At 37.5% G+C, this 12,134-nt stretch overlaps 2 protein-coding genes across 2 annotated transcripts in view; both read right to left on the bottom strand.

Annotated features, from left to right (window-relative positions):
* Nucleotides 1-1,527, bottom strand: part of MOS14 (ARM repeat superfamily protein) — a 28,227-nt gene extending 26,700 nt beyond the window's left edge. Inside the window, exons 1-3 of the mRNA XM_086596114.1 lie at nucleotides 1,374-1,527; nucleotides 1,208-1,285; nucleotides 1,079-1,141 (exon numbers count right to left, since the gene is read on the bottom strand). Coding sequence (XP_086452240.1) covers nucleotides 1,079-1,141; nucleotides 1,208-1,285; nucleotides 1,374-1,496 — 264 coding nt within the window. The 5' untranslated portion in view covers nucleotides 1,497-1,527. The remainder of the gene's footprint in view (nucleotides 1-1,078; nucleotides 1,142-1,207; nucleotides 1,286-1,373) is intronic.
* A 4,191-nt stretch (nucleotides 1,528-5,718) lies between these two features.
* LOC147522934 (uncharacterized) lies at nucleotides 5,719-6,177 on the bottom strand. Its single transcript, XM_086569076.1, has one exon. The coding sequence runs from the start codon at nucleotides 6,175-6,177 to the stop codon at nucleotides 5,719-5,721; it is 459 nt and encodes a 152-aa protein (XP_086425202.1).
* Nucleotides 6,178-12,134: the final 5,957 nt, after the last annotated feature.

Genomic DNA, 12,134 nt, shown 5'->3' with positions numbered 1-12,134 from the left:
TTTAATTGTGAGTTGGTTTAGTGTTTTTGGTTTTTTTTTAATTGTTTGTAACGAGTAAGGTATGTATTGCTTGGATTTTGATTACCAAATCATTGCCCAAAAAAATCTAGCCATTTTCAACATACCAATTATGTCAACAAAATAAATAATGGATTTCGAGACATTGGAGTGTACCAAAACATATGACAATGCAATATTGTAAAATTATCGAATGTGAAAGAAGTTGTTGCACTAATCATTATCTCTCTTATTTATTGGGATCTTTAGGTTTTACATTACACACAACACAAGTAAATAAAACCACATCACTAACTTCAATGTTTTTATGTTTAAAGGCATACTACCTCTAGCCGTTACATAGTTAGTTACAAGTTGTTACACCGTTGCATAACATTTGCGGTCGTTTTATAATGATCATTTCTCTATCTATCAAATTGTGTAACGTGTATCATACCAACTTAGGCTGTGTTAGATGTTATCGCGTATTCGTGTTGTTTCCAATAATCTCGACAGATGTCATGATATTTTGCAGCATTTTATCAGTGGTCAGAACAATTTTTCTATCAATGAAAGGTATCTAATATCTGAAAAAAACCTTACAACCCATACATGGAAAGTTACCCTTCCAAGATGCTAAGATCACTCCAACCCAAGGACCATTACAAGAACAATTTCTCCCTTTCCCACATGAACTTTAAATCGCAACTCCCTGAATGATCATTCCCTTAAACCAATAAACAAATGTTTCTCTGACCGCTAGCAACCTTGCTCTTGTTTTCGAAGATCCACCAGTTGCACTAGTTCCATATCACGCAAATGATTGCCTCGGGAAAGTTGCCCGCCAACCACTTAGCATTTAGCTGTCAATAGTTTGTATCCGTTTTTCCTTTATTGTTCCAACTTTAATCCCCTAAACCACTAGGCTACTATTACATAAAAAAATTCATATTGTTGAAAGGTCAGGGGCAATAGATTGACATAGGCATCTCACTCTCTAAAAAAAGTAAAAAGATAGTCCACAAACTTAGCATTTTCTTTTGAGGATATTGAAGCAGATAATAAAAAACCATTTTCTTACATTTAGCGAATCCCGTAAAGGGCGAAAAGCTTCAGAAGGCAATTCCTCAAAATCTCTTTGTACCTATATAAAGAAAAACAGTTAATGCCTGAAAAAAATAGAATGTGAAGAACAAGTAAAATGAATTACCTTGCTTCTAAGAGTTTGTGAACAAAAAATAAGAGTTTCTAGATTACTACTGGGATCATGTAGTAAATTATCTGCCACCTGTAATTAGAAAAAAGAAAAAAGAAAAAATAATGAGTGAAATGATTAAGAGTAAATGATTAGGTTAATAATAGTAGTAGTAGAGTACCTGCCACGCGTCAATAGTACGTTGGAAATCTTGAAGCCAATTATCAGCTTGAGAACGAATAGAATCGTCTGGATGATGGTATAAAACATTTAGGGCTTCTTTCACTGTGTTTTGTAATTCCATCGATTTTCTTTTTCTTTTTCTCTCTCTCGTTTCTGTTTTTTTTATATTTATTCGCGCCTAAATATGCCGATTGCTCCTGATATATCGGAATATATCAACTGACATTTCTTTTTAAAGGTTTAACTAAATCATACACCCCATCCAGAGCATACTTCTGGGCCCATGGGCCCTCACATTTTCTCCCCTTTTAATCCATCCAAATTGTACATTTGGTTCCAAAAACACTGATGCTAGAGACAACAAACTTCTGTTGATAGACTCCTTACATTGCCATCCCGCTTCCACCCCTTTCCCTTTAAGCAGCATCATCAGATACCACACGATCAGCTTGCATTCCTTTCATCAACTCAGCTGCTATTTCAGCTCCCATGCATTCCGATTCCAAGGCATTTGTAGCTCTGAACTTCCTATATACAAGCACCCAGCAGCTTCCCATCCCTGTCCTGACATACCGCAGCAGCAGCTCCCTTACCCAAAATCCTGTCATAAGCACCATCAAAACAGGTCTTATACCAGTCATTATAAGAAGCATCCCCTATTCTATGTTCAACACTATTATATATCAGTACACTATCAGGGTTACTTCCATACCAGCTCTGGTCTGGGACCATAGCTTTGAGGACCTCTGTAGTTTGTCTTCCCATTGTTTCATAGATACCATAGTTCTGTGGCTTCACCTTTTCAAAAACCCAGCCCTTCTTGCCCTTTGGATCTACACAGTTTTTCCCAACTAAGAGTATGCATAGCATTTGATTCCTTAGACCCATTCCACCAGAAATCCCTGTTTATCCTATCCAGACTGTCTGTTATCTTCACTGGTAGCTGGAAAGCTCCCATAGCGTATATGGGCATTGCTTGCCCCACACTCTTGATAAGGGTAGTCCTAGCTGCCTGAGACAGAACTTTTGTCTTCCATCCTGAAACCTTTTTTCTATAGAGAATCCACCAAGTAAGAGAAAGCTTCAGTCTTCTTCCTCCCTATAATCATAGGAACCCCCAAATATTTATCTTTAACATTCAACTTTTTAACCTTCCAGAATCTCAAAAGCAACCTCTGATGTCTCACATGCACATTTTTACTAAAAAAAACACTAGACTTATCTAGGCTAACTTTTTGCCTAGATGCATCACTATACTTCCCCAAAATAGCCTTTAAACAATCCACCTCCCCCAAAGTTGCTTTGCTATACAAGAAAAGATCATCTGCATATAAAAGGTGGGAGATAGGAGGTGAATTATGCATAACGTTAAAACCCGAGAGGTCCCCCTTACTCTCTGCCTCCAGAATCATTCTAGAGAGGGCTTCGGTCACTAGGATGAACAAATAAGGAGATAGAGAATCTTCCTGTCTCAGACCTCTCTTAGGTATAATATAGTTAAGAGGAGATTCATTTAAAAGCACTCTAAAGAAGACTGTTTCCAAATATTTCTTTATCAAGAAGATCCACTTTCTGCAAAACCCCATCTTCTCCATAATCTGATATATAAATTTTCATTCCACTCTGTCATATGCTTTCATCATATCCAGTTTTACTGCCATCCACCCCTGTTTTTTCTTTTTCATCTGATTGAAATGGTGGAAAATTTCACTATTTATCCCTATGTTATCCCCAATAAACCTCCCTTTCACAAAAGCCCCTTGAAAAGGGGAAATGAATTTGTGCAGATAAGCCTTTAGTCTATTTGCCAGCAGCTTGGAGATGATCTTATAAGTAAAATTATATAAACTAATAGGTCTGAATTTGGCTATGTTGTTAGGATTAGGGATTTTTGGGATCAGGGTTATGAACGTTTCATTTAGAGAAGGATTAAGTTGTCCAAATGTGAAGAAATCCTTGACAGTGGCAATGATAGTCTCTCCCACAATATCCCAACATTGTTGATAGAATATACCTTGAAACCCATCTGGCCCAGGTGATTTAAGGGCACCCATCTTTTATACAACCTTCCATATCTCAGCATCCAAATGAATCTCAATTAAAATACTATTTTCCCTTTCTGAGATTATTGGGTGAAAAAGGTTGAGAATCTCAGGCTCAGGCTGAAGGTCTTGGGTACTAAACAATTATCCAAATAACCCATTGATCACCTCTCCCACCTCTTTCCTACCTTGCTTCCATTCCCCATCCACATCTTTCAACTTGGTAATCTTGTTTTTCCTTCTTCTATAGAGAGTGGAGAGATTAAAATATTTGGTATTCCTAGCATAGTCCTTCACATAGTACAAAATATCATGATATGTCAAAATATTGACTCTTGATTTATGGATATGTATCGTGGATATATCCCCCTATGTGGGGATATATTACATTGGGGCATCTGCAAATATCTTGGATATATCAAAATATATCGACAAATATCAACAAATATCGACGAATATCGATAGACTATGTGTGGGTATTTCTAACTGCAAATATCGTGGATATATCGCAATATATCCACAAATATCGTGCATAAAAGCAAAGTCACAATGTTCTTGTATTAGACTGACTTTTATAAATCAACACCCCCTCCCCTCTGTATTCTTTTTATTTATAATAAAATTCCTCAAATTCCAATGAACAATTTTAAAAGTAGAATGAGATTTTATCATAAACATATATAAAAAAACACATAGAAGGGTAGGTCACTAAACTCTAGAAATTGTATTCCGTAGTAAGTCTTGAAAAAGCTAATTCGTGGTCACTTGACCAAGTGTAGAAATTATTCACAAATTTTGATATCAACAGCGGCCAAGTTCTCAATGACAAAACTCATTTAGCCCAAAAAATCATTTGCTTTTGCATTTCTAGAGTCCCCTTTTCTCAAAATTCCACTTTGGTTTTCTTTTTCTCCCCATTAACTGAACACAAAACTAGATATAGTGGAAAAGACTCTTCTCTCTTTGTATGTGTGTGCGTATTTTTTTAATGTGAATCCTTAAATTCATTAGCTTGTAATTATTTTGGCAAGCTCGCGTGGGAGAGGGTAGGAAATGTTATGATCTACGATGACGCTTTTATGCTCCATATGGTTGCTGGAACTTCGTGCCATCAAGCAAGGCCTTGTAAGTTTAAGTTCTTGCACTTGTGCCCTGTCCATTAGCAAAATATACCAAATACCGAAAGGGGGAATAGATAGCCCCTAGTTAGACACAGCACACAGGGGACACGCTCCAAAGGCCATATTGGCATCTCATTATATTGTAGCCACAGGAAGAATCCAAGAATTCCATCCATAATACTTAACTTACGTTAGCAACAATATGATCATCACGACAAATATGTTAGAGAGATTTGATACCACATTCTCTAGTCAGAGAAATATATTCTGACTTCATCCTAAAAATTGCTATAAACTACAACAAACCATCTTCATCATCATCAAAAGAACTCAATTATCAATAATTATCCAGAGATTGTTTTCAATAATTCTCCAATTTGAAACACATAACCAAATTCAAATTTTCAAGATTTCTACAGCAATAATAGTCAGAAAGAAAGTTGAATCAGTGAAAGTGAACTTACCGGCTAGTTCAATTGGTCTAACATTCTGAACCCTTTCTATCACTTCCTCTCTTTCTTTTTTTTTTTTTTTTTTCCATGAATCTTTATTTGGTTCTGTGAATGAATGAATGAGGTGATTTAAAGAAAGAATGGAACAGAGAGAAATTGAAAGAAGTAAGAAAAAAACCAAACTGAATAACAGTTCTTCTTCTTGCACGGAGATGAAACAAACAGAACGAATTTTTAGTTTTGGGCTAAAAACCCATCATCAGAAAACTATCTTTCAAATCACAACCACCACCGAAGGGTTCTATCTGCCCAAATATTGTGGATAGAATGAAAATTTGTTATATCGTCGATATATCAACAAATATCGTCGATACTTACACTTGTTTTTATCCCATTGAATATCACGATATTTCTATGCCCATCTCTAATTTCTCGATATTTATCGTGATATATCGAGATATATAGCGATATTTTGTACTATGGTCCTTCACCCATAGCTGCCCTAATTTTTGGCTCCATAAACTAGCCTCCCTCTCCATCATCTCTTTTAGTTTCTCTCTCAACTTTATCCCTTTATTATACTTCCATTATGTGATAGTCCCACTAAGAATTCTCTCCAATTGCTTCTTTAGGCTCTTTATCTCTACATACACGTTCCCAAACTTCTCTTTGTTCCAAGTTCTCAGACTATTTTTTGTCGCTTCCAATCTTCTCTATACATTGCATCCCTAATTGGCTTGTTTAGAATTCCAGGCTTCCTTTATAGTATCCTTACATGTATTATCCCTCAGCCACATTTCACAAAAATGGAAAGGTTTTGCCTCAACTGTTTTTGGAGAATTCAAACTAATCAGGAGGGCTAAATGATCCGATGAGACATTTGGAACATTTTTAACTAAGGCCTTAGGAAAGGTTTGGTTCCAAATAGGATTGGCTAGAGCTTTATCCAACCTCTCAAGGATATGGGCTTTATAGGATCTATTATTTGACCACGTGAACTTTGGCCCATGATAACCCAAATCAATCAGCCCCAGATCATTTACAAAATCATTAAACTCAATCATACTTTTGCTTAACACAGCCAAACCACCATGTTTCTCATCCAAGGAAGCTATAGCATTAAAATCCCCGAACACTAACCAAGGGCCAGGAACCAAGCTAGCAAAACCCCTAATCTCATCCCACATAGCTTTTTTTTCTTTTGCAGGCATAAGGATTACCATAAATAAAAGTAAAAAACCATTCCACACTAGAATTGACATATGAAATTTTACCTGTAATGTGATTCAACTGAGCTCCCAAAACGTTCACCTTGAACCCCTATTTCCAGAAGACCGCTAGACCACCCTTTGTACCATCCGCTTCTACAACACAGCTACCCTCATATTTGATCTCCTTCCTGGCCAACTCCATCTTCTTTTTTGAACTTTTTGTCTCTTAACAACATAACACATCCGGCTCATGTTCTTGGATGAGGTCCTTTATTATATGAATTGTTGATGCAGAACCCAAACCTCGACAATTCAAGGCTAGGATTGTACTCATTGCCCTAGAGGCCGTTGTTCCGGGACAGCAGCCGCGAACCTAATCTCCGAGCAAACATCTGGAACTCCTTTTGTATTTGCTTCCAAACCATCAAACTCATCACTCCCCTCAGACTCAATCTCAGAAGACCTACAAGCCCGAGCATCACTACTAGTCTCTGAAGATTCCAAACTAGGATCCCCATAAGCAAAATAACTAGGGTTGCTGGTTGAGTAGTGCTCTTCAGACTCACTATATTCAAAAAACCCATCTCCTCCACTACCATCCGAACCAGACCCCATCTCACTTTCACCTCCACTACCAACCATGCCAACAAAACTAGACCCAGCATATCCTCCACTCCCTTTCCTATCACTTGAGTCCTCCGAACCTGAGCAAGCAATCATATCCACTTCCTTTGAACCTACCTCAGCCTCTGTTTTTTTACTCTTGCTTTGTGTATCCTTGCTACTCTCTTCAGACATAACAAACTCAAAGGCACTCTTAAGATAACCCTTATTCTTTTGAAACAGAGGTGCATATCTTGGGTCCCAAGTTTCCTTTCGTCCTTCCCAAGTTCCCCTGTTTTGTCTCCTATCCTTTAGTTCTTGTTCTATGGAGTTGCCAATAGCTGAGCCCTCTATACTCGACTCAATCTCCACCACTTCACTGGCCTTGATCTCTCTTCCTTCCTGGTATACCACTCGCATCCTTTTCCCCTCCCTCAGCTCATTTATTTCTTCATACCCTTCTAGTTTCCTCTTTTTCCTCTGTACTTCAGTATCCCTCTTAGATTTCTCCTTCCCCTCCTTTAACCCATCTTCCCAATGTCTCCTCTCTTCCCTAACATCCACCTTTTCCAAAGCTTTCTTTCCTCTACTCCTAGAGCGCTGGGGAACCGTTGGGAAGTCTTCTTGTTCTGTACCATTTTCCTCCCTTTGCTTGGTATTCCCTTAACTCCTCTAACTCCTCTGCATTTAGATCTAAAGGACGCTTAAAACTCAGGTTGTTTCCTTTCCCCAACACAACTTTTTTTGAGATATCTTCCTCTGTTATATTATTCTCTTTATGATCAGAGCACGATGCCTCCTCGAGCTACTCACTACCAATTTCTATAGATTCCACATGTTCCCATATTTCTCTCTCTCTTTTGCACACAAACTCCGCGTTTCCATCTGGATAAACTTTTATCTTCTTTTGTAAAATCATTTCTTTGCATATACCATCCCTTGGAATTTCGACCATCATTTCATGATCTTTAGCCAAACTGGTGAGCTTTGGGTTCACCCCTAATAGTTCTGGTTCAACACCCTTTTTCCATTAAAAAGTTGGGCTTGGGCTTCTCCAAGACCTGTATATACCCCTCTAGGCCCAACCCTCCACCTATCTGAGGGAAAATTGTTGCCTTTGTTTCACAGTGATGGGCCCTTTCCTCTTTCTCTATTTCTATTGGGGTTTCTCCTTCCCTCGGACTCAGCCCATTACCCAGACAAGCCTTATCTCCTTCAACTACCATCCGATCCATATCCACATCCACCTCTCATTCCTGGCATACCTTTCCCCCCAAGCTTTCCTATTTAGGATTATAATCCCCTAGCCCTTCTTCCATAGGTCCACCACATCCTTCCAAAACCGGAATACTATGTGGTCCTTCCTTATTGGCCTCTGACAGATTATTCTTTTCCTTGTCCATTTCCTTCCTAGCCAAAACATGCTCCTCTATCTAACATCCGTTATTTGTATCAACTTGCCCAGCTGGACCACTTGTTTCCATCCCATCAACCGTCCTTTGTTCTTTTTCCGTTACCTCCGTTATTTCAAGTGACTCCTTCACCATATTTTTTCCGGTGGCTTTTCTCATATCTACCAAAGTTTGTCGCAGGTCTTGGTCTTCCCGCTTCTCCTTCTGAGGATCCCAAACCATAACTTTCTGTTCCTGGATGCCCTTTCCAAATTTGTAAGAACTTGCTTTGACTCTACTGGTTAAGGATAACAAATGTTGTAAATGTGCTTTCCCTTTCCCTTACTTGAAAGTTGGATGTTTGGCCATATCCTCACATTCCTTGTAGTCATGCCCTATTAGCCCACAAAAATTATAGCATAGTGGCAATCTTTCAAATCGAAACATGATTTTTACCACAGTTCTTTCATCCAGTTCCGCAATAGTCTCCTCCACCACCCTCTTTTTTTAGGGAATTCAACCTGAACTCTAGTGAAGGAGGAGCCACTATCTGCACCACCAACTGCATCCAGCGCAACCACACTCCCAAACCCACTCCCAATAGCTTGTATTTCCTCCCAATGTCTTCTCTCCGCTGGAATTCTATAAATCTGTATCCACATCTTAAAACAGTGGGAATCATACCTTTCTAGAGCTCTATTTGGTTCCCACGCTTTAAAAGACATCACATATCCATGTATCATCCAGGGACCATTTTCCAGGACAAAATCCATTTCCTCTTTATCTGAGAAACGAACCTTAAAAATCCCCTTAGTAATAAAGAAAATGATAAACATAGATTTTGTTTCCCATTGCTTAGCTAGCTGAGCTTTGATATCATCATCTGTAAACCTTTTTGGGGAGAATAGTTTCCCTAGAATAGAGTTTTCCCAATCCTTTAACTCATTGGGCTTTAGTTTTCCTAGTTTAATATCGCTGTGGGTATGAAGGGGAAAGCTTCCATTTCTTATCTAGATCCCTTTGTAACTTTTTGACCTCTGTGTTCTCATAGATAAAACCATCTTCCTCCGCCATTTTACCCTAACACCCACTCCAACCCCCAAAGCCCCCAAAACCTAATAGGGCAAAACAGGACAAACCAGACCAAACAAAAACAATAGCGAAGAGGAAAACCAAAACAAAGCGGGTTCAGAGAAAAGAGGATGACGAGGGGATAGAAAGAGGATAAAGAGGAAATAGGGACTAAGCAATAGTCAGGTGGGATCTAGAAAAAGAGATAAAAGGTGAGGAAAGAGGGAAGAAGGTAGAAGGAAGAAAGCAAAAACTTTCATCCGCATACTTTTTCCCCTAGCAGGGTTACCCACACAAAACTTATAAAAGGGAGTAATTGTCATGTTATCCCTCTTCCCTAAAATATGCACTACTTAAGGGTGCATTTGGAAACAAGAAATGGAATTCTCGTGAGAGTTAGAATTCTAATGGATGATTGTGAGAAAATTATGGTTGTTTGGCAAGCTGTGAAAATTCTCGGTAATTCTCACTGTCAATTTCCCACATATTGTTTGGCTGCTAAGAATTCTCACATCAATTTCCCAGACAATTTTTTTTTGCTCAAGCATTTCACAAAACCAAAATAATAGTCATTCCAAACACAATATATAAATGTGAAGATCAAATTTCATACATTACAACATATTATACATCGTCAATCTTAATTTATCTAAGCTAACATATAAAATGGGCTTTGTCAAAATTATAGAACATCAATTTATTTAAAAATAGTTATAGCATAAAAATAAGAAACAAATGTCCTGTCATAGAATTTTTACATACTTTAGACAGAAGTACATAAAAACTTATTGAAATTAAAAAAAAAATGACTGAAATTCAAAAATCAACTAAAAATATTTAAAAATAGAAAGGTATGTTTTCAATCGTCAGGTTGCACTTGATCTCCAATCTCCTCAGATAATTGGTTTTCAATAGGGAGTTCATTCTCATTCATTATTTTGATCGTTAAAAAATTCAGCAAAGTGTTGGTATAGGGGAAGTGATCTTCCAAGATATCGTAGCAAGTGTCTTCTCTCCTGTTAAATTTACAAAATGTGTCAATCATACGTGTATTAACTAAAATGGCATGTAGATAGAATATTTGTATATATAATTTGGTAGTACCGGCATTGTTGATAGAGAGTTTCAAATAGCTTCCTCGACTTCTACCTGATTTGCTTCATCATCCCATGTAAACCCTGCAATTGATATCAGTTTTTGTACATCCTCTTTGATCTTTTCCCATTGATGAACCTGACCTGTAATACTGGGACATGAGACATCAACACCGTATATGCAACTTACTTTATTGGCAATACGAAAATAAATAATTCTAAAGCCCCTTCTATTTATGTCATCTTCCAGCTCTCTCAATGTGTCCACCAAAACAAAGTCTATTTCAGTTGTCCACATAACATGACGACGTGGTAGGAAAGTTGGCATACCTGTCTAAATAAGTATTAACACCAATTTGATATAACTAAATAATGTTTAACAAAGCAAAACACAAACACTAATAAACAACCATCATTTGTACATCAATTATTTCAAAGACTTAATAAATTAAAAAACTATTTATTAGCCTAAGCAATGTAACCATCTCCTAACACCAGCTAGGAATAAAAAGTTTAACGAACCTAAAAACTATAAATCCTAAATGTTAAACAAGTGTTTTCCACACTACTTTATTCTACTAAACTGTAGTTCCTTAGTTTCTACCAAATGCCAATTAAAATTGAGTTGGATATGGCATCAGGTCGTAATTAAACTTCCTAATGAGCCATCGTTGACATTGATGTTCGTCCATATTGAGAAACATTCTTCGCTTCTCAACATCTTGAGCAAACCACTCCATATATAGCTTCAATTTTAATGTCTTCATCCACATCAGCAAAGGCTTTTAGAGCTTCCCTCACAAGAGCCCAAAGAGAATCATTCATTTCATTTGTCTAATCCATAACACTTGCAATGTGACCAATTTCCTTATACATTCCAACCATCTCACGTTGCACCCTTGCAATCACAGATCGACGACCCTTTAGTTTGTCATTTGGTTGAGCAAAAATTGGGTTGGATGAGGACGAATCAGGAGTATGCGGCATTGTGTCCTCATCCCCAATCGGCATCTTCCATGTTCACATTGTCTTTCGTATCATCATTAGCATGCATGTCTTCATCAGCCATGGTTGTAGTTGTCTCTCTCAAGCTCATTTGCTTGATCATTCCCTACCACTTCAAGAAGGTTCTGCATAATTCTCAATTCCCTTTGCTCTTTAGTTTTTTCAAATGTTTCATTCCCTGTCAAATATGAAATTACAAGTGTTTAATGTTTACTTCTTATTGGATATTGGGAAAAAAAATATGACACGTAATACATAAAACTAATACCTTCAAAGCATTAGCCCAAACAAACTCATCGGCAGTAACCGTTTCTTACAGTTATCCCAGCCAAAACCACTCAAACCTAGTAATTCCTACACTCTGCTCACAATTTTCTTCCATGTCTTCAAACGGTTTCTAGCATGGATACTCATGATTTTCATTCTGCATATGTGCAATACATTGTTAACCACCGCTGTATATGCTACAACTTTCCATCCCCCTTGGCCTTTGTTACCAAGCGACAATTATTCATGCAACGTGTCCAACATCACCTGGTCCATATGGTCATTCCAAAATAAATGATCAGATTGTTGAAACTCTAGTCCAAATTCAGATTGGGATTCCATACCTATTTAATAAAATAGTCAAAAATGTATTCATCTAATTTACAACGTAAAATTAGTCCTATTAATTATTACCCGCCCCAACAAATAAATGGATAAAAAATTAAACCAATAAAGTTGCTCAAAATAATAAAAAAAAATACTATTAACATACCACAAAGAT

This window comes from Coptis chinensis, chromosome 1 (assembly GCF_015680905.1).
Source record: "Coptis chinensis isolate HL-2020 chromosome 1, ASM1568090v1, whole genome shotgun sequence".
Classification (NCBI taxonomy): Eukaryota; Viridiplantae; Streptophyta; class Magnoliopsida; order Ranunculales; family Ranunculaceae; genus Coptis; species Coptis chinensis.
This window is presented reverse-complemented; position numbering and strand designations above follow the sequence as displayed.